Source organism: Bacillus rossius, chromosome 12, assembly GCF_032445375.1.
Source record: "Bacillus rossius redtenbacheri isolate Brsri chromosome 12, Brsri_v3, whole genome shotgun sequence".
Taxonomy (NCBI): Eukaryota; Metazoa; Arthropoda; class Insecta; order Phasmatodea; family Bacillidae; genus Bacillus; species Bacillus rossius.
Genome location: NC_086339.1, coordinates 9,469,922 through 9,493,001, shown reverse-complemented (window position 1 = coordinate 9,493,001; position 23,080 = coordinate 9,469,922). Strand labels below are relative to the sequence as shown.

The 23,080-nt window shown below is 38.5% G+C and overlaps 2 protein-coding genes across 8 annotated transcripts in view; one reads left to right on the top strand and one right to left on the bottom strand.

Moving 5' to 3' along the window:
- The first annotated feature begins 41 nt into the window (after window positions 1-41).
- Window positions 42-10,688, top strand: LOC134537488 (short-chain specific acyl-CoA dehydrogenase, mitochondrial). Its single transcript, XM_063377973.1, has 8 exons — window positions 42-277; window positions 1,095-1,264; window positions 2,799-3,060; window positions 3,945-4,136; window positions 5,990-6,133; window positions 7,851-7,978; window positions 8,803-8,898; window positions 9,501-10,688. Exons 1-8 carry the CDS (start codon window positions 253-255, stop codon window positions 9,711-9,713), a joined length of 1,230 nt encoding a protein of 409 aa, XP_063234043.1. The 5' UTR covers window positions 42-252; the 3' UTR covers window positions 9,714-10,688.
- Window positions 10,689-12,054: 1,366 nt separating this feature from the next.
- Window positions 12,055-23,080, bottom strand: part of LOC134537489 (palmitoyltransferase ZDHHC15B) — a 46,052-nt gene continuing 35,026 nt past the window's right edge. For 4 of the 7 annotated variants that reach the window (XM_063377978.1, XM_063377974.1, XM_063377976.1 and 1 more), the window contains 2 exons: window positions 22,485-22,606; window positions 12,055-16,831 (listed from right to left, as the gene is read on the bottom strand). In XM_063377978.1, coding sequence (XP_063234048.1) covers window positions 16,785-16,831; window positions 22,485-22,606 — 169 coding nt within the window. In that variant the 3' untranslated portion in view covers window positions 12,055-16,784. The remainder of the gene's footprint in view (window positions 16,832-22,484; window positions 22,607-23,080) is intronic. The other 3 variants (XM_063377977.1, XM_063377980.1, XM_063377979.1) reach the window with 1 other exon arrangement.

Genomic DNA, 23,080 nt, shown 5'->3' with positions numbered 1-23,080 from the left:
ATTTTTAAAATCAATTTTAAACTCATTTGTTTTCTAGTGCCACAGAAGAAAGACTAGTTGATGAAAAATGAACAACGAATAAAGTTGTTTATGTTTTTGTTTGCTTGTGTACATACCTATGTAATAAATCTTGTAAACGTCACACATCAAGGTTTCGTTTATAAGTTGAACTTTATACTTTTTGATGACTTGAATACCACGAAATTTTAGTGCTATTTTCTTTTAAATATATACAGTAGTGTGATTGCAATAATGTTTCGGAATATAACCGTAAACGGTAAGCGTAAACATTAGGTTTACGGTTGAAGCCATAAGGTTATGAAACGTCACTTTACCAAAAGTTAAGATTTTTTTTATATAAACTTTAAAATTTCATATTTTTGATAATTTTGTGCTTATAAATTTGGGCTACTTTGCTACTGTGCTTGCTATACCGCGAGCAGAGAAAATTCGTAGAACACAGCCGCCTACTTGCAGCATTTCATTCCCTGTTAAAAATAATTATTTAAATAAACGAAGCTTATACCTGCTTTGGGAAGCAGAGTAGTGCCAATTTTTTTTGTATTAAAAATAGAAATGAAAATTCTATAATTAGAAAAGTTGCCTTGCAAAATGCATTATAAACTTTAGCTGTACCTAATATTTATGACAATTCTTGTAATCTTATTTTTTTATTATTTTTTATAATAGCAACACATCGCCTTTTCATTCACCCAAAAACACAGGAGCAATGCATCAACATGAAAAACATCTGTCGAAGGCATAGCCAGAATTTAATTTTGTGGGGTAATATTTTTTGGCATTGTATGTCAAAAAAAAAAAATAAATATATATAATTAATGGGTTTTTATACTAATTTTTGTAACAGCATTAAAAAAAATATTATAGGCATAGTCTGAAACAAACAAAACAAATAACCAGTATGGTTATAATAGCAAAAAGTACTTCTGCCATGTAATTTCTGGAATGGAAGGGCATATTTCACAACATCCTCTTCCCTGGTTATGTCCGTGCTGTCTGTGTTAGAGTTGTGTTGGTGATCCTGTTCCTGTGGACTGCCAGAGTGGGTGTGTACCGTCCGTGGTGTGTGTCAGCCGTGAGGAGATGGCCGACTGCGCTGCCTCGGGGCAGAGCCGTGGCGTCCCTCGCATCGCTGCCCGAGACGCACCAGATGCTGCAGAAGACCTGCCGGGACTTTGCGGAAGCAGAGCTGAAGCCGCTGGCAGCCAAGTTTGACCGGGAACACCTCTATCCCGAGGAGCAGGTGGGCTTGCTCAGCCATTTGTCTCTTCCATTGGTTGGTTCTCTGTTAAAATCTTTGTCCTTTCATCTTTCTGCATGCTGGATGTTCTTAATGAGCTTAGTGACTGGTGTCCCTGCATCAGGCTGTTAAACTAACAATTGTCACAAACACAAACAATTTTCAGTTACACCTGTTTCGATTCAAACATACATGGATTTACAAAAGTGTATTCTAGGTCCTACAAATTAAAATTCTACACTATTTTAAGATGTAAACTTGTAGAGTTTTACTGAAGGCTAGGCTTCACCTGCCATGTTAAATGTTTTTTTACACTAAGTTCTCATTTTCCTGAAGACATATTTAGACTATAAAAACTGTTTATCAGATGTAACACAACTGTGGGTACCCAGAAAATGAACTGCTAGTGAGTGAGGCGACAATAAAAAACATGCATATATATAGTGATATAAAATTTGTTGTAAAATACAAATTGCAATGCTCATACAGTGTAACTTCAGTAAACATTATCTTAGTTGATACGATAACCCAACATGGTGGGTTGCTGAACTCGCAACAGCTGTTGCTTCTTCTGCTCTCCGCAATTCGCATGCCTGTCTGTCGCAACAGTCTTCTGGCTTCCACACTTGCATATTATCTCTCCAACGGGGTTTGGGGCATTGTCTGTGTCATCACCAATCTTCCTGTGCTTGTAATCTTCTCATGGTCTCTTGACATGCCCAATCAATACTACGTAACTGTTTCTTTCATTCGTAAGCTTCAATCCTCTTGCAACTTTCACATATTTCAGAAACAATCTGCTGAAGTCTTTGTACAACTTCACTTAGGTAAATCAATTTCAGTTGCAGTCCTTCTGTGAATTATTTCCTAAGCAGTCATCCTTTGACTGGGTAACATGAACACTGAATAATTGTGGTGTGCTTCTTTGTTCACTCTCTCATTTATTTAATCTAAGATCAGTCTCCCATATGTATTTGTTTTGTGCCTTCACTGATAATCTTCTTAGTTTATTCTAGTTGTGTTATAGGCACATGCTCAGTCAAGATGATTATCTCAGCTAATCTCAGCTAAACCTCTGCCTAGAAATGAAACGGTCTTTAACATTTTGCGTCAGGCCATGAAGGGTGAACAAATTCGAATAGAGCATTGACAGAATGTATGAAAGGGCCATACTTTTAGATTTTTTTCTGCTTTCAGCAACCCTTCACACTAACTGCTTTAAAAGACATAAAATTTGCAATTAGAAAAACCGAGTAAATATGTGTTTAAACACGCCCAAATTTTTTAATGAGGCAAATGATGGGCATACTCACACCAGCTTGGCAACCTTCAAGGCTCTCTCTGGACAGCAAGTCCCGATCTGTAGCCAGTTATTCTTGCAATTTGCTTAGATAGCTGTTTAGAGGAACATTAGGTGTATTTTATTCTCACAAGCGCTGAGAGACTCACTGCGTTCGCACATCCGGGCGGTGCACGCGACTAGCCGGGACAGCCGCGTCCGAGCGATGTCACCACACAAGCGCGCCGCTGCCGGCAGGTGAGGACGATGGGCGAGCTGGGGCTGATGGCCATGGCGGTGCCCGCGGAGCAGGGGGGAGCCGGGCTGGACTACCTGGCGTACGCTGTCGCCCTGGAGGAGATCTCCCGGGGCTGCGCCTCCACCGGGGTCATCATGAGCGTCAACAACTCGCTGTACCTGGGCCCCCTGCAGGCGTTCGGCACGCCCCGGCAGCAGGAGCGCTTCCTGCGTCCCTTCGTCGCTGGCCGGCGCGTCGGCTGCTTCGCGCTCAGCGAGCCCGGTACCGCACCCTCGCCGACTTGCGCCGGGATTACCTGAACTCTGGCCACCTCGGGGGTAACCTAGGCTCCTCCGACCCTGAACGCGGTGTGAACCGAGGAACATCTGTTTGATGCACGGACCAGACAAGCGTCTGTCAAATCGTGCATGATCTCTTTTCGATTGGGGGTTGGTGGTCTGACCACTGTGGCCATCCCTGTTTTCCTTTTTTGATGTGTGTTGATCGAGGAATCAGTGCCACGTAATTTACTTGCAATCACCCGGCATTTTAATAGTCTTTAAAAAAAGTATTTCAAAAGCGGTTTAGCTCCATTCAATACAATATTTTTAATGTATGATTTTATTTTGATTCAGTAAGTCTCTTGCAGTATTTGTTTTTAATCCATGCTGGGTTAACCTGATGGTGCTAGGAGTAGCCTGTGGAAGTTATCCACATCATGTAGAGCTGAATGTTGACAGTTTTATATACGTAGGTATTTTTCTGTGTGCGGCAATCTGTTACAAGAACCTCATAACTCTACAAAATATGCTTTAAATAATATAAAAGTTCATATAAATTCATTTTCAGTTTTTATAATTTGAAATGAGATGTTTGGCAATGTAATACCTGCTACAAACCTAGAATTAAGCATACTTTTTACTTAACTGCATCAGGCACTGTACTGAGCTGTTGCTGTATAGGTTAACATATGAAACCTAACAAGATGTTGCCTAGAAAACTATGTCTTTTAAGTGTGGTAGACACAAATCTTGATACAGAAAATCCATTGTCTCTTACATATTCGCAGCACTGACCGCGTCGAACGGGCAGGTTGAATGTTTCAAAGGGATATGTAAGCCACCGGGTGGTGACGGCACGTGGTGATGTCATATGTCATGTGGCAGAAAATGGCAGCGATGCGGGGGCAGCCAGCACCACAGCCAAGCACGGCAGCGACGGCTCTTGGCTTCTGAACGGCACCAAATCGTGGATCACCAACGGCTTCGAGTCGGAGGCCGCCATCGTGTTTGCCACCACGGACAAGAGCAAGAAGCACAAGGGCATCAGCGCCTTCATCGTCCCGAAGCCAGCCACAGGTATGCCAGCGTCGCTTGTTCATCTTTCTGCATGCTGGATATTCTTAATGAGCTTAGTGACTTGTGTCCCTGCATCAGTGTGTTAAACTGAGATCATCACAAACACAAACAATTTTTAGTTACACTTATTCAAACGTACATGGAATTAAAAAAGTATATTCCAGGTCCTACAAATTAAAATTCTGCACTATTTTAAGACGTAAAGACAGGGCCACAGTCATGGAGTCAGTTGGCTTAGTAGTACTATACTCAGATTTACTTTTCTATGCACCTGGGTTCAAATTCTGGTGTGGTCATTCTGATTTTGGTTTTTCGTAGTTTTTCATTAATCGCTCCAGGCAAATGGTTTTGGCTGTGTGCTAACGTTAATAACAACGTCTTTGTGGACCAGTCATTAAACTCGACAAAATAAAAAATTCTTAGCAATTATTTTTCTTTTGGGTCTTGTCTGTATTAGGTATCTGCTGTTTAAGCGGAACATTGAACCTATCTTTTGTCATGTATACTTTGATTGACCAAGTGAAGTGAGATATCTAGAACAACTTTAGTGATTGGCATTAGTATGTGTATATCTATGTACATACGTGACTATCCGACAACTTTTTGAACCGGTATTGGATTTTCGTAAAACTTGTTATGTATGCAGTTATGGCCAATGAACTCTAAATTTGTGTGCGAGCATATATTGGTGAGGTTTTTTTATATATTTAATAAATACACATGTAGCTTTCAAAATCAAATACATTACTTTAATTTCTGGTTTGAAATCCAAACAGAATAGTGTCCATAGAGATTATGATGATGCATGCCTCAAAGTGAACTGAAAAATAAATAATAAGCTATTAAAAGTAACGAATTATATCTACAACATCTGTATTAATATATTTTTTGCATAATGTGGAATCATTAAAAGTTTTTTGTTTTTTACACATTTATTTTTGAAACTACTTATGAAAATAAATTAGTACAAAATTCATAACTAGATGTCGCTAGAGAGAAATGTGTCAAGTGCAATTGAAAATGCATGGCAAAGTTGTTTTAACTTTAAAACAATTTTCACAATCATCTACGTTTTGTATTTTTTTTGTTATTAGGTTCTCGATTGCATTATAATACTAGTTGTTATTAGTTACAGGGTTAAAATGAACAAAGTCACTTAAAAAAGAACGTTGTGAGGTCTCATTTCAGTTCTAAGCGAACTACTAGTTATGATAAATGCACCTGAGGGATTGTCTGTGCCACTTGCCTGGAGGCAGGCAGTGGGGCCGTGACATGGCTGTCACATCCTGAATGTGTGTGTGATCTCCATAGCAGTCTTACAAACAAAGTTAATTATAAAAATGGCTACCTGTACCGAAATTTGCTTATTACGATGTACAAATAGTGCATTTTCCCATTTCTGTAGAACAAACTTCAATCATTTACAATTTTGGATATCATTTATTTTAAATGTTATGAGCAAACTACTTACAACCTTCCGTTATTCAATAGCTATGCTTACAGTGGTAGTAAAAACACTTAACAGTAATTAAAAGTTGTCGGTGGACGGAAACAGTAATAACATTTCATGGCCCTATGAAAAAACCTAGCCCAGGAAACCTGGCCAAAATAATTACTTCTCAAAATGTTACTAGGATTATTGTTTAAAAATGTAACAATGCCAAAATTTGTTTTCAAGATTTAAAATAACATCAGAGAATGTAATAATACTTAGAGACTAACTTTGTTGTAACTGTTCCAGAAATGAGTAATGTTTGACTGCACCTTGAGGACAAGCGAGTTGCAGTGAGTTAGCGGCTAGTCGATCCAGGGTGCTCGTAACAAGTCTTCATGCAGTGTGTGTGTATTGGCAGGCCTGTCTCTGGGCAAGAAGGAAGACAAGCTTGGCATCCGCGCATCCTCCACCTGCAACCTCATCTTGGAGGACTGCAGCATCCCCGGGGACCACCTGTTGGGCCAGCCCGGCCTCGGCTTCAAGATTGCCATGAAGACGCTCGGTGAGCTGTCGCTTGACCACTCCACACACACTCCACTGCACCGCTTGTGTGTCTGCAGTGAAACCCCAGATGTGCATTCTCTGTATTTACGTTTTCCTGCGGTTAACAACATTTCCATTAGGTCCCATTTATGTGTCATTGAATGTAATGCAATACTTTCCCTCAAATTACATCATGTAAATTATTTTCTTCTTGTTATTAATGTCTTGTATACGACATAACAACTGGTTTTTATTTACTTAAAACTAATTTAAGACGTTCTTGCGCAATAAGATTTGCCATCAAATGTTTCAGTCCTGCCATTTCTCTGTAAGTTGTATGGTGTATGTTATTTCGCATGATGAAGTTGCCCAAAAACTTTGTTTCCCGTATAAATTTTTTTTTATGTTGAAATTCATTATTTGTTAGGAAATTAGCAAATTACCATTTTCTTATTTAATAACAGAAATACCAAGTTTTCCTATGTGTAAATTATTTTTCAGACACTTTTTCAATTACATATCACTTCTGTTGCCGCTGTGTAGCGCGTATGAAATTGTAGCAGGCACTGGTAGGCATATTTGGTTAGGTTGATGCTTGTATAGAGTGCATGCATGTAGACGAGTATTGATATTGATAGGTCTCTGATTGCATTCAGCGCATGCTCTTTGTCTCACGCAGAGTAAACTATTTTTGATAGCCCACTTTCTTTCGTAATTAGTGTGTACTACAATGATAGTTATCAGTAGGCTATGTAAGTTCGGTCTCACATTTGGATCACTGTTTTTATTTTAAGTTGATACAAAATAAATTTTTGTTTTGTAATATTTATTAAATAGTTATAGGAGGTCAACTAAAATTGAGATTTAACGCATAAGAATATTTGTCTTTCGGAAATGTTTTATACATTTTTTCTTCTTCTTCTTCATTCAATGCTATAATACAAGAATAAATTTATTCAGTGATAAATTTTAACATTTTTTTTGTGTGCTTGTATTTTGGTATAAATTTATTCTTTAATGTAAAGTTGAATGTAAAATATTTGTTGTAGTAATGAGTATTACTAGTTTTTCCCCTAAAATTACATTTTTTTCTTTGTCTCCCCTGAAAAATGTAAGACGTTGCTGTAATAGTATATATGCATGGATTACATTTGTTACTAACAATTAATATTTTTGTGTAAGCACGGTGCTGTCACAGCAATTCTTAATGCTTGTATCTTTCTGAGCCTGATTTATTTTAACAATGTAGAACTTACACAAGAATATTATATTATATTTGTCAAGAATACAAATCTAGCTCAGTGGCTTACTGGCTATTTTTAATCTTCGACATGATAGTATGAAACATGAAAGAAAAACAAAAATAAGGAAAATATAAATTTCTTAAAAATGAATTAATTTTCTGGTAGGGTAATCTTAACATGTAAAATTTAGGTAGGTAATTTCTATATGGCTTATACGGCAAAATATGTGTTTCAGTATGCGGTTTGTAAATGAGCCCATTTGTCAATATTTTTTGTATAATGATTTTTTCAATGTTCTTTATAATGTAATAAAATAGTGCTGGGATATTATACTAATTTTTGTGTACCACAAAGTTTTAAATTTCAAGGGGTGAGTGTTTATAGAAATTATTACACACAAGCAACTTTCAAAGTTAATAGATTACATTATCCAGCGTAGCTGCTGCGACGAGTGAGCGTGCTTGGATGTGACGGTGGGGTGCTCTGCTCCAGACGCTGGTCGCATCGGCATAGCGGCTCAGGCGCTGGGCATCGGCCGGGCGGCTCTCGACTGTGCCGTGGAGTACGCAGGCAAGCGCGTGGCGTTCGGCAAGCCCATCATCAAGCTGCAGGCCATACAGGTACCTACCTGACACCTTTCCTCTCTGGATGCATGATCACTTGCTTCTCACTAGTGGAAAACTAGCGGACTGCTGGGGGCTCTCCCATTCCTTCTGCTTCCTTCTAATTTCATTCTGTCAATGCATCTCATTCTCAATTCCATCTCATTCCCCCCCTCTAATAATATCAGCAAAATGTCAAAATATCTGCCCTAATTCATTCATTTAATACATTCCAGCTTGCATGTTGCTATTGGTATCACTTTTTCCTCTGTAGCCAAGAACTTTACTTCCTACTGCCAACACTGAAGGTGGATTAGTGTTGTGTAATCCACACGTTACTGGTTGACAGAATGAGCGAACGGAGACCACCCCAGTGAACTTGTTTGGGACGCATATTCTTCCTAAATGATGAGTTGTATTTTTGTAGGTAGCTTCAAAACATTTTCTTTATATATTTTTTTTTGAGACACATCCTAAAATTTAATTTTACAATTCTTATAAAAAAAGAAGTACAGTTAAAGCATTTACTTTTTTTTTTAAAGGTATTTTATGCATGTAATAAATGAGAAATATATATCTTAATTTATTTTGAATTTACATTAGAAATTATATAAAAAACTGATTACATTCTACGGTAGTTTGGTTAATACAAACCTTGTTATTGCAAAGGGACAACATTATGGTCCTGTCAGGTTTGTCCTATTGAGGTTTGACTGCACCAACACCGGCTGAAAGAGTAACAAATTGGCGTGATCAGAGTCTCAGGATGGCCGACAGGTAGCGGTCCAGGCGGCGGGGCGAGTGGACCGATGCAAGCTGGGCGGGGGTGTGTGCTGTCGCAGGGCAAGATAGCGGAGATGGCGACGAGGCTGGACGCGGCTCGCCTGCTGACGTGGCGGGCGGCTGTGTTGAAAGATGGCGGCCAGTCCTTCACCAAGGTGAGGCCACCCCAGTGTGCTCTGCCCTTTATCCTTGCTAGAGGCGATATTGTGTGGTTAGTAGCTACAATACCAAAAAGGAACCGCATCACTCCGAAATATGAAGCAAAAGACTTAATTTTGTCTATGTATTGCAATGTGAAATTCTATTCACAAATTCTTTAATCTTTCAGCTGTCACAAATATGTATTTTCTACAGATATATTCTCCAAGTCCGTTATTCCAGGACACGAAAATAAGGGTTTAGGTGTTGAATATCTACACCTGTAACCAGTGACGGATCCAGGATTTTGGTTTGGGAGGGGCTTGACCCAGCTGAGGCTAGGCTTTATCAAGGCAAACACTAAAACAATAGTGGACCCAGATGCTTTTGGAGGGGGCTTGAGCCCCTAAGCCCCTCTGGATCCGCTACTGCCTGTAACCTATCCATGTTCCTAGTGCACGTTAGGACACGGCCAGTCCCTTGTCTTTAGACAACTGATTTTGGTATCCTATCCGTTGCCGTTCTGTTGCCAAAATTACGTGCATACGCAGATCTCATTTTTTTTTCGTTGAGCAATGAGGAGGTGGTGCATGTCAACTGGCGGGCATTGTGCCGGCAGGAAGCGGCCATGGCGAAGCTGATGGCGTCCGAGGCGGCCACCTTCATCGCCCACCAGGCCATCCAGGTGCTGGGGGGCATGGGGTACGTGTCGGACATGCCCGCAGAGCGCCACTACCGCGACGCCCGCATCACCGAGATATACGAGGGCACCTCCGAGATACAGCGCCTGGTCATTGCCGCCAACGTGGCCAAGGAGTACGGCCTGGACTGAGCCGTGCTGCCTCCGTGCTTCCGTATCGGCTACACCTGAAGTTCAGTGTGCCTTGGCAGCCGGTGTTGCCTTCGACAGTGCAAGACGCCAAACGCTATAGTCGGAGCACTGTGTCACATCGTCCCAGGACCACCGTTCCTCAGACCCTAGTTCTCAAACCACATCCCGTGTTCTACCGTCTTGCTGCAGTACATGGCTGCAACGTCCACTCACATTTACACTGCGGCTGTAGTCCCTTCCTTGAAATTTTTTTTTTTATTCCTCACAATTTTATAATGGAATTAAAATACAGGATTTACTCCCTTGTTTAAACAATTTCCTCGAGATTTCTTAGTTTTCCGTGCACTAGTGAACATTTATCCATGTCTCATCAGTCTTTCCAGCAAGATAATAACATACGTAATATATAATCAAAGTGAGAACCCTGCACTAGTGCGACAAATATTGTGAACATGCTGTTTTCACTAAACCATTAAACACACTTCTTAGTTTTTCAATGCACCAGTCTAAAAATTATTCAAAAACAAAATTTTGACACATTTCAGTAAGTTTCGGCCTGCAGCACATTACTAAACCTTTCTAACTTTGAAGTCTTTAGTGGGCGTGAAATTTTATTGCACTGTCATGGATGTGTTGAACGTGATTTGCTAGTAAATCTTCATGTTGTATCATGTTTTTTTTGTGACTCTAGCAATATATATCCGTAATGGGCTTGAGTCTGAAAGAAGCATATATTTGCCAGTGAAACTGGCCCAAGTGAATGTGCATAATACAATACGTAGTGTAAATTCAGTGTTAAAATGCCAGAATTGTCAATTTTTAAGTCTGATTTTATATTGTTTTTGATGTTCAACATATTTTTATATTAATTTTATTTAGGAAATATTTCTGAATTATAAAATGTATCTATTTTGAAAAAAATCACGGTGTCTTTCATTCTAAAATATTTATGCACCATTTTCCAATAAACTTTTTAAAGTTATGTACTGCTAGAAAGGGTGAAAAAATTTGACATAACTCTGGTGACACCTGCAATTTAAAAATACTTACAAATCACTGGTTCTGAAACAGTGCTAAAGATTACACACTTTGTTCCTGGAAGCAATTAATTGGTGTGTAATTGTTTGCCATATTTTCTGAGAAATGGTCAAAACGTGTATCACATTTGTAGGCATCATAGGGGTTGGCCACAAAAAAATGTTTCTCCTGTACAGCCTTGCCTTCACATTACATTAACATTGATTCTACACTACAAAAAAAATCCCCATAAAATAAAACAACCTACTGTCAAGTGGGGGAACTTACAAGCTTTACTTCTTCAGAAAAAATTTATTTAACTTTGCTTCACACGTCCCCAGTATATTTTAAATAGTAATTTTTCACGCTTTACGTACTTAACTACCGTATTTACCTGCAGAAGGGTCGCACCTGTGATTCCATAGAACTGTCTCTAGTAGAATATAAGTGAAGTCTTTATGGCCTGTATTTCAGCTTATTGTAACATAAGAAACAAGACACTCAATAGAAGACAGGACGCTACTTCCTTGTCGGTTCCTTTAATAAAAACAAGCACGGCACAGCAGTTTTGTTATGAATGAAATGTTGCAAGAAGCATGGGAAATCTCACGCAGAATCAATGCTTGGAAATGATTGCATCACAAAAACCTTTCGAGATAGAAACGTGATGTTCACGGACATTTAAAACAATGAGAGTTGGTGGCAGAACCATAGACACTGCTCCGTGGCCCACACACACCCTCCCTGCTTCATTTCTCTCTCTGGCTGGTTTACTTTTAGATTTTCCCTCACAGTGGCAGACAGCCACGTCCCTTACCGGCACTAGCCAGGTGGTCGCCCGACGTAGCCTAACGGCGCAGTTCACGATGCTTTACACGCACTGTTGAGATATTTTAATTAAACAATTTATAAATACTCGTAATATAGTTATTAATGAAAACCAACACAGACTAGTTATTTAAGCACATAGTCAACCACAACAGTGCAATGTTCATTTTTTTTTTACCCAAAAATAAAAATAAAAATCTCATGGGTGGCAGTACATTTTATTGAACAAAAAATTGGCATAAAATGTGCGACCCATATGCGGGTAAATACGGTATTGGTTGTTCAAATAAAAATAGCATAGAAAAGAGAGTAGAACAGTTATGTCCCTATCAAATTTATAACAATCATTTGACGACATGTAAAGTTGGAAACCCTGAAGTTGCAGTAAAGCCAGGCTACTAGGAAAACTGAATCACATTTTGTCGTGGTGCATAATAATTTTCATGTATAAATAATAAAAATATTAAATTTGAATTTAAAAAATACAACAATGGAAGAAAATTATGTCTGGAATTATATTTATAAAAAAAAACTGATAAAAAACATTGTAGATATCTTTCCACCACAAATAAAAAAAACTATACAAACATAGCAGTAATAACTTACTACATACAGTTCTTTCTGAAACAAATGCAAAACACTGCAATGCTAAACACAAGGTTTATTTACATTCTGTCAAGTCTTAACACAACAGCACAAGGTAAGGCTACTCTACAAAGTTCACTCAAAAATTCAATGCCACCATAAATTATAAAATATCACATTTTCATTTACAAACACAATGTAGACAATTTAAGGATGAATCACGTAATTACAACACCATTCAATCTTCTGTCGTTTTATCACATCACATCATGACAAGCCTAATAATATTAAATTCATCCAGCGCACTTTCCAGTGCAGTGTTATCTAAGGTGTGACCATTCACAAATTATTGTACCAAAATGTTTTTAGCACTGCACAACAGTTGCAACCAATTCAATAATATTTTCATTTCATATTTAGTTTCCATTCCAAAAATATCAGTTACATTTATATATTTATGAATACAAAAGTAATTTTAAAAATTGTGCAAATAAATTCATACACATTTACAAAACAAAATTATAAGCACATTAATATAATATCAGGTAAAAAAAAAAAAAAGCTAAAATTAATAACATTCTCAAAAGTCTGTTAATTACATTTTTCTTTGGTTAATGATGACGAACGGTCAACGACACTGTAACTTTTACCTCGAGGACGGCAGATATGAGTTTGCATGTCGCTACAACGCTGCATCCAATGTGTTGGGGTGCTTTGCGGTAAAGCTTCACGTTCGAAAATAGCAAACATGTTTGTTGCAGGCATGAATAACAGTTCAAACAAGTTATATCATTGCGCCCAATTTGTTGAGTTTATTTATTATTTATTACTCGTCTGATGGAGCACCCAAACAACATTCAAAAAGCAACTCTTTGACAGCTTTCAAGCTCTCAAAAAAAATTACTCTTTACAGTCTTTATTAGAATATGAAGAAGAAAAACAGGGCGCTATTCTGTAACAGTGCATAGTTGTAAAATAGAGCCTCGGATATTTAAGCAATGTTGTCTAACATTTTTAGCTGGGCATTATATATCCTTCAGCGCAAACTTTGTGCCAGAGGATGACGTTCAGAAAGAATTTTAAAATATATACAAACCAGTAATAAAATTAATCATACTTATTTATTAGCTTCAGTGGAATATGCACACAAAAATAGTTTTGGCTCGCACTCTTGCTACATTTCTTCTAAAATAGAAATTAGCTTTGGTTCTAAATTTAATGTCAACTAAAATTAGTATATTATGTATTAATAAAATAAATATTTTCTTAATCAAGCACATTAATTGTAAATTTTTTCACAACTCATTGAACACATACTTTCTTAAAGTAACCTTAGATGTTACATGATTTCATAGGTTTTTTTTAATACACGCAAAAACTTGTACTCTCTCACCAGTCATGAAGTACACACTTTCAAATTTTGAACAGTTGTAAAAAGTAGTACCAGTGTTACTTATTTCCCCAAGTAACATTTGCAAAGCTACTCATGATGTTTGTTTATGAACACTGAAAACATGATATTGTTTACAAAGCTTGTTGACGAAACTACAGTGGCAGAACGATACACAGACCATTGGTAATAATTCCGAGGAATGTCAAATTCAAGTCTAGGTGTGTAGGAGTCCATGTTGCTACGCACATATCGTCAGTTGAAGAGAATGTGAAGGGATGTGTGAACATCCAGAGGAATGTTGCACCAAGCTGTCATCGCAGTGCTACGCTACAGCTCTAGAGGTGCAGGAACGCCAACTGCGGCCGTTGCCAGACACAAATGTAACAGAATAGCACCCCAGCATCGACGACTTAAATCACGTTCAATAAGAGTGCACATGAATACATGACGCAAACTAAGTCATCCTATTACTAATGCAGTAATGCGATGACCACTGAATATTCAGACTACCGAGACACACAAACTGTGCTGAAATACTTCAATTGATAGGGGATGGGCAGTTCAACAAGTCAGCTGTGAACTTGAAAACAGCCAATATCTACATGACTACAAGTAAAGGGACCACAAGATGTTATTTTGGACATACGCCATTGTTGATTACACTGTATGTCATAAGAAACCTCAATAACGGACCAAAAAAAGAAGATAAACATGCAAATACACAGAAAAGAAGCTAAAATCAGCCAATGTCTAAAAATTAAAAACATAAACAGCATGAAAATTGAGTACAAGGATTTAGTCACAACATTACTACAGCACAGCTGGACACAGTGAGCTAACGAGACAGTAGCAACAAGGACAGTACATAAAGACAAAAAAAGACAGTAGACAAGAAAGCAACATGATGATACCAAGCAGATAATGTGAACATCACAAAGACAACACGGAGATGCACAGACCAATCTAGCGATGTAACAAAAAATATCGACAGTGATGTGTTGTTGTTTCCAGAGTGTCTTTGTGTTGTCCACATTATCTTATTAGTATCATGTTGGGTTCGTCTGTTTGTTGATGTGTTGTCCTCAGTCTTTATTGTCTTTATTTACTGTCTATGTTGCTACTGTTTTGCTAGTTGTTAGCCACCTGTGTCCATCTGTGTTGTACTAATTTTTGGACTAATTCCCTCCACTGAATTTTCTGTGCTGTTTATGTTTTTAATTTTTTGACATTGTCTAATTTTATCTTGTTTTCTGTGTGTTTGCACGTTCATCTTTTATCTGTCCAAAACAACAGCTTGGATCCATCTCACGCATTGCACGAACCATTCAAATAATGTAATAATGTAATCACAAGGAAAATGCCCGCCCACACACACACACTTCTCTGAAATCATTTTTAACATGTTAAGTTCTGTATTAAACTAAATTTAGCACTACAATTTGTCAGTCTCTTTCAAACTGCACAAAAAAACATAACTTGCAGCATTACAGACTTTTAAAATCAACTGAAAAAAAATCTACATTCATCAGAATCATTCAAGTAAGTAGCCTTTCAGATTCCATTAATACCAAGGAAATAATAAAGTAAGTTTTTATTTCGTTAATCACACAAACTGAAATTACAATTAATTCCACGGTTTGCTGGATGAAGTTGAATAACTAAAATAAAAGTATTAATTCTACATAAAATTAATTAAAAAAATTCCGACACATTACTAATAAAAAATAAAGCAGTGTAAATACCCACGGTCAAAAATTTATTCTGGTCACAAGAGGTCACTACTTCTGCATCACAACATACAACTACTGTACACAATTTCTTCATATATATTGTAACGTAATTTCTCACACAAAGACCACAACACAATTGGCAGGTACCACATACTACATCCACTTTGCATTACTGGCGTAACAGTGACTCAAAGTAATTTAGTCGTGGCAATAAAAACTATCCACAGACCCAACCTTCATACAGAATTGCACGATAATGCCCTTTGAACGCACAGCACCTTGTTTGCACACATGCTCACACAACACATCATAACATTGGGAAAAACCAGTGTTTGCAAGCATTAACTTGCAATAAGTAGATAACAACGGGGCCCAATGAACTTAGTTCACCGATTTCAACTTACAAACTTGTGGAAGTCACAAACAAATGAGAAAGCTGTGAATTTGACTTGACAACATTCTGTTAGCAATAGGCATCATCAATCATATAAACTCTTATTATAACTTGTAACAGACAATACAAATGTTTTCTTGTTTCTTTAGAGGACAATAACCCAAAGTTTTTGGATTTGTTAAGTTTTCAGGACATAATTCAGTACGGCCAAATATTGACTGTTTTACGAACACTCGGCACCCCATATCTCTCTTGCAATAGGAGTTTTGCATCCACAACCCATCCACAGCCCTTTCAGTGGCTGAATTTATGTGAAGCAAAATATCTGATAGTTTCCTGCCAGCAACTTCTATATTACCACCCCTGCTGGGTTCTCTCTACCTTCAGGAAAACTAATTTCACGGTCAGATATTTGTGAGAAAAAAAAAAACAAGCGCACGCACCCACTCTCACATGCACGCAAATGAAAGTTATTGTTTCCACAGATATGCAATATACTGTTTGTCTAATGTGACAGCAACATAGTTAATGAGAAACACTATGTTTTTTTTTAAGTATTTTTACTTTACTTTCCAACTATGCAGAGAAAAAAACAGCTACTTTAAGTACTTTCAGCCACTGATGTTCAAGCGAAGATGTGTGTGCACTCCACTCCTACGTAAGCCCCTCGTGTCCGGGTCTCGTAACAACGCGTTCCATTCCTTGTGAGTACGCAGTGACCCTGGCATGTATCACAAACAAATCTGTACATCAACATATGAGAAAAACAACAGTAAAAAAAAAAAAAAAAATGCTAACAAAAATACCCTTGTCTTAGGTGATGTCTTACTTCACTTGTCAATTGTATGTGAAACTACATCTTAAAAAAAAACAATTGGAATCCTACGTGAATTATGAACAAAAAAGAACAGCGACAACCTAATGCACTGCACTTCGCACATGAAAATCACTCTGTAGTGCAGCCAGCATCTCCACGAATACGAGTTATGTCCTAGATGCAAACCGTTTTTTTTAAAGTTTCGGCTGTGAAACCACCGCACTCACGCGAAGCTGCTGCTGTCGTGTCGGCTAGGAGGCGAGATGCCACCGCCTTTACGACAGAGGAGAGCCGTCTGCGACCACCACTAGACCTGGGCCAGGAGGTCGGTGGGCAGTGCCGTGCTCGACAGGGCTGCAAACACGATGTGCGCTCATAACACTGCGTTCATGCTGCATGCACACTCAGCAGGAGTCACATACAAGCTTGCTGTCTCGTGTGCAGTTCATTGTGTTCATGAGACACTGAAGTTCACAATGAAGCCATCGAACATAAAACCAGAACGATGTGATACAAAAAAAAATAGCATTCTGAAGAATTTGTGTTCAAATCTCAGGGCAGGCATTCTTATTCCAGTTTCCAATGGGTTTCTCAAAATCACTCCAGCCATATTCTGGGATAGTTCCTCAACTCCATGACACTTAGAGAAGTCCATGACAAATTCCTTCCCCAATATCTCTGACACGTGTGTGTTCATCTCTAGTGACACTGTCGACAAAGTCAATAAAAAATGACAGTTTGCACTTAATTGGTTTTATATTGGTAGTGCAATAAGAGAACCTATCTCGAAATTCTATGCAACTTGCGCTTAATGCCTAGTCAGGTTATGCTCTGTACAGGGACCAATATCACTTCAGTAACTTCAACAACACAAATATTCTCATAATATTTCACAACAGAGCTTACCTTACTTTTCTCTCTTTAAAATTATGTGTTAATTAATTTCTCTTACTTAGTAATAGTGAGAGACTGCACGTGAACAGTTGTGTCTACACTGGGGCTACAGTGTTATGCGACATATCTCCCGACTTTCACGAGAGACAGTAGTGCAACAAAGTTGCTCTGGTGTAGACTCTGCTTTAGATAATTAGCTTGTCTTACAGCTGGGTTAGATAATCTGCTCATGTGAAGGATTCTAGCTGGGTTTAAGTCTTACATTACACACACACTTGAGATTCCCAGTCATCAAAGTGGCTACTGTATACGTACTGAATCTGCAATCCTAATATGAAGAAAGCAATGTCGATGGCATGTTGGGGTGTGTTACAATAATTGTGACTACCAGATTCATACAACGGCCGTGAAACTCAACTACAATACCAACACGAAGAACAAGGAAATGACACAAATGTAATAAAAGGCAAAAAAATAAAACTGTGGAACACCAATCCAAAGCAAGCACCAGCGAAATGCGTGACGAGTGAAGCAGTGTGGTTCCCAGCATCAGTGCACGGGACTGTACATGAAGGTGCAGAATGGGAAGGGTTAGTAGTGGGAAGCCAGGTGCGTTGCAGTGAGTGCAGTGCGGCCAACATTACCAGTGTGCAAGCAACACAGCCACCCTGACCACCCTCACGCTCGCTCGCTGTACTCACACACTTCGATCCATCGACCGTTACCTGCCGGATGGAGTCCCCCTGCCACGGGACGTATCGCTCTTGAGCTGGAAAACTTTCATCACATGTACTTGCCTGGCATCTGCGTCCAGCCACAAACCAATAACAACATCAAACAACCTTCGTAGAGCTATGGAAAACTGCCCGACTTGCTGAACGTCACTATGAATTGAAACAAGTGAAGAAAACTTGGTTAACTCCAATTGTATTTCAGTTAATTTGATTCTCACCCTTAATTAATGAGTATAATACTTCTGAGAATCAAAATCCTTGAACACCTGTCTTTTTTGTATTAAGGTAGAGATGCAAAAATCTTAATAACTGATTATTTTAATAATATAAATAACATCATAAGAAAATTCTCACTAGTCGTGTGGAACCATCTACCTGATTAGGTGGGTGTTGTGGCTGACTAACTGTCAGTATTTGTGTAGGAAAAAGCTTTTAGAATAATTTTGAACGAATCTCTCTGGTGCCATAGTAACATTAGGAAATCCCGCAGATGCAGTTATTAAATGTTTGTCTTTTGCCAAGGTTATTTTTCGTTAGTCGTTCACATTTCTTAGAAATTTGTCAGTAGGAAACTGGGAAATATGTGCTGTGGTGCACTAACATAGTAGAATGTTTGCTGGAAATTTATTTTGGCAATCAGGACAAAAAAAAAAACACTTTGTGTAAAATTTCCACTCAAACTTATAAAACATTAGTTGTGTTTACTAGCCTGTGAAGGTGACCTTGGAAAGGTGCTGAGTTGTGATTGGTAGACTGGGCTACGTGACCACCTCACCCTTTGTAGTCAAGAGTCCAACTATTAGTTGTTGCTCGTCCGGTCGCGTCATCGGCAGATCACAAAAAAAAAATGTATGAAATGATCTTGGGAAGCCTGCTGATCGGAGCCCAGCCGACATGGGAACATCATGCACTTCTAGCATGTTGCCATGTTATCCTCTAATTGGATTTTCAGCAAACACAGAACATATCCAGATATTTGCTTATACAAAAAAAAAAAAAAAACCCACTCAATCAAGTGACACGGCTCTTCTATTTTACTCGAGTGGGAAAAAAAATGTGCAAAGAACTAACTAGTATAACAACTTCATAAAGACGTATTTACAACTAGGATTTACAGAAAGTAATTTGCGCGCATAACTATTATTCCAAGTTATTTAAGTCCAGTATAAAATGCACAGTACAAGACACACACTTCATTTACTACCACGTACAGAAAATAACAACTGTATCAGGAGCACTTCTATAGTAGTGAATCTTTTAAGTACAATCACTTATAGGTAACAATGTTTGATACTAAAATGCTACCCTTAAAACAAATGGCATACAAAACTAAACCTAATTTTCTGAACTAAAAACTTAATACATGTTACTAAAACATACATAAATAGTAAAAATTTTATTATTCTAAATAAAAAAAAAGAGTTTTTACTTTCAAAACATATATAAATATATATATTTTAAAATATTTTAGAAGAGCGAAAGTTCAACATTCTGCACATTATTGAATTTTGAAATTTTTTCCTGCATTTTACTGCAGAATCTTAGTTCGCAAAATAAATATTTTACCTGTATTAAAATTTTTGATAAATTTATCATTATCATATGGAAATTTAATATTTCCATATAATAACTGGTAAACTTACAATAACAAAAAGATAAAGTTCTGGTCATAAAGCAGAAGAATCTGACATTTTAAAAACTAGCTCCCAGTCATTTTGTCATTCTGAATGCAACTACTGAATGGGACTTTCAGTACTGATAGGTGAATACATGCCACAAGCTTAATAGCATGGCTGTTTATAGACATTTCCACAAAATCCAACATAAGATAAATTGCTCCTATTATAATGCAAGCAAAAAAACACCACCACTGCACCATAAACATTGACGTAGATTAATGACAGCAACAAATCTTTCAGCTGGACAGGTTATTTCTGTGGTCATCAATTACTATCTGTTTATAGACATTTCCACAAAATCCAACATAAGATAAATTGCTCCTATTATAATGCAAGCAAAAAAACACCACCACTGCACCATAAACATTGACGTAGATTAATGACAGCAACAAATCTTTCAGCTGGACAGGTTATTTCTGTGGTCATCAATTACTATCTAGCAAAGAAAAATAGCTTGTAGAAGATTCAGAAGTATATCATTAGAGAGAACTTAAAAGAAATTCTTGGGAGTAGAAGGAACAAAATACTCATAAGATCACAGCAACTGAGTAAGAGTTTTTCCAAACCCTGACTAACCTAGGGGCTGCATCGCTTGTGGAACCCTATGTGACCCCTTTCCCCCCCTGATCAACCTGCCCCCTGGTCCTCATTCTTTGACCCCCAGAAAATGATGTGAAACGTGCGTTCAGGGCAAGCCAGTTTTGAACACCATGCCAACCAATCCTGAGGAGAAAAAGGAAGGGGAAAAAAAGGTAGAGGGGGCAAAGATTGAGATTGAGCAGCAGAGACACCGTTAAATAATACCTACTAAATATTTATATTGTTACTATTATTTTTTAAGTCCAGTATTCAAAATAACACAGAGACATATTGTTCTGTATTAATTACGATGGACCTGAACTAAACTGAGGGTAACGGAACATTGTTTATACATAATTCAATTAAGAGTATGTACTACAAGTATTGCAGTTTAATTATAAGTGGTTTGATTATGTATTGCATTTGTGATTATCTACGTCATGATTATCAAACTGTTGTGGTTTTACAATGGCACAGTCGGGACAGAACAAGCTGCCGACGTGGCAATGTGACTTCTACTGCATCCAATGAGAGTCTGGGACTGTGACGGGCAGGAACCTACTATTGGAGTTGAGAAAATTATTTCATCATGAACATACGTAGTAACTTCTGCTGAGATTTTTAAGATTTTAATATTAATAAAGGTTGCCAATCAAGGAAATTATTATTTTTAATTTAGAATATGTTAACATTTTCTAAAATGTAGTGAGACATTACACATCCCATTTAAAAACCAACATGTGAAGCGAAAATTAACCTAAACTACTGAATAAAAATCCAACTTCAGAATAACTACTTACTTGGTCATTGTTCGATTAATCCAAGATCCAGCATGAATCAAGCAGACTGGATTTAAACGTCACTCTCCGAGCAAATACACAATACTAGATGAAGTGCAAGTCACAACATACTACACAGTGTACTAATTTTCTACAGAACTAAGAAAGACAACAGACAAGATTTTTTTTTTTTTTTTTTTTTTTTTAAACTAAACAGTGGAAACCATTACTGGTTCGAGTACAACAAACATTGGTGTTACAGGGCAACACACATACAGCACATAATAATACATACAAGTAAATTGCAGAATTGAGCACATCAGTAAGCGATTAAAAAAAAATTGTCAAAAAGATTTTCACCGACATATAAAAAAATTTCTTCATGATATTAAATATGTTTTGATTGTGTTGTAATTTCTTTAAAACAATCCTGAATGAGCATGAGGATATACGTGATACCCAGGAGTACCAATCTTCCAAATGTGAGCAAAGAAACCAGTGCACGACTGGCCAATAGAGATCCCAAGACACCTGCCTACCTGCAGCTATGGTCTGTGTGCGTGTAGACGATGGCTTCTCGTGTCGTGATCGCAGAGGGACAAAGCAGGTACCCTGTCATTCTGCAGGCGGAACATTAAAAGCAGAGTCCAGTGGCATCTCCTACATAGAAGCTCCACACGAATTCAGTAAATCCAATTCCCGAAAGTGGCGGTCTCAAGGAGGAATTTTCAGCTGTATTGGTGATGATAAATATCAGTACTGAACAAAGTTACGTCCTGAAGTCAATGCTGTATGCAATCATTTACATAATTAAAGTTCAAATTTAATACTACCTTAATTTTAAAATGACAGGGTGCTGTAAACATCAGCTATCCCCTTCATGTCCCCATGTAAGCAGGTGCCTCAGTGCGGCAGGAATGGTAGTGGATACAAATTATAGGCTCTGCACCACACTTGCAAGGGTGAGGGATCACGCCGGAATAACAACCTCTTAGGGCAAACGACTGGCGTCAGACGGAAGACCTTTCACACGTGTCTGGCGTGTTAGGTCAGCTGGTCCATTCAACGTGTGATGTTTACACTTTATCTTCAAGAGAACGCCTTCTCCAAGATAGCAAGCCGAGTAGCATCTGGGTTTTTGCACAGAGGAGAATCACGCATGTTTCGGAGCCTGTCGTAGTTTTTCCCCCACTACCCCCAGAGGCAATCCTGCACGACGCGACACACTTCGACCCGGAGTGGTGCCAAACTCTTACCGTCATCTCACACGCCAGAGTACAGAGACAAGAAAATACGGAAACAATGCAGAATCAGCACGAGCCGCGGAGGTGTTACCGCGTACCTGAGGCGGGGTGGGGCTGGGCGTCTAGCTCCGCCTCCTCGGCCCAGCGTTGGCGCGAGCCCAGGAGCGAGTCTGTGTCTTCGTCCAAGCAGCGCTGCGGGAAGTTGACACCGTCGCCCAGGCTGCAAGCAGGCCACACCTCGCACTGACGCGCCCCGCGGCGAACACGCTCTCCGTTCCCACCGTCCCTCCTCCATGTACTACCTACACGCATCAGTGATTCCTTCAAGTCCGGCAGCGGGAAGGCGATAGCTAAAGACCGGAAAAATTCGCGGTTTCATTACGCGATAAGCTAGAATCCAGATGTGTTTAACTTTGTTGCTGCTTCAGTGATTGGACCACAGGTTGTCTGAAGGGATCAAGAGCCAATGAATAATCCTCAACGAAAGAAGTATCAAATCAAAAGCATCCTAGTTAATAGTTGTCACGAGTCAGTAACCAATGAGCGGATGTAATTTGTCCGAGTGAATAGAGGATCTTGGAGTCCATCCTGTAGGTCATTGAGTTCGCGAATTTTTCCGGTCCCTAGTGATAGCGAAACTGACAGGAAGGAGCAGAAAATTGTTTCCCAGAATAGTTATTTGTGTGACGTATTC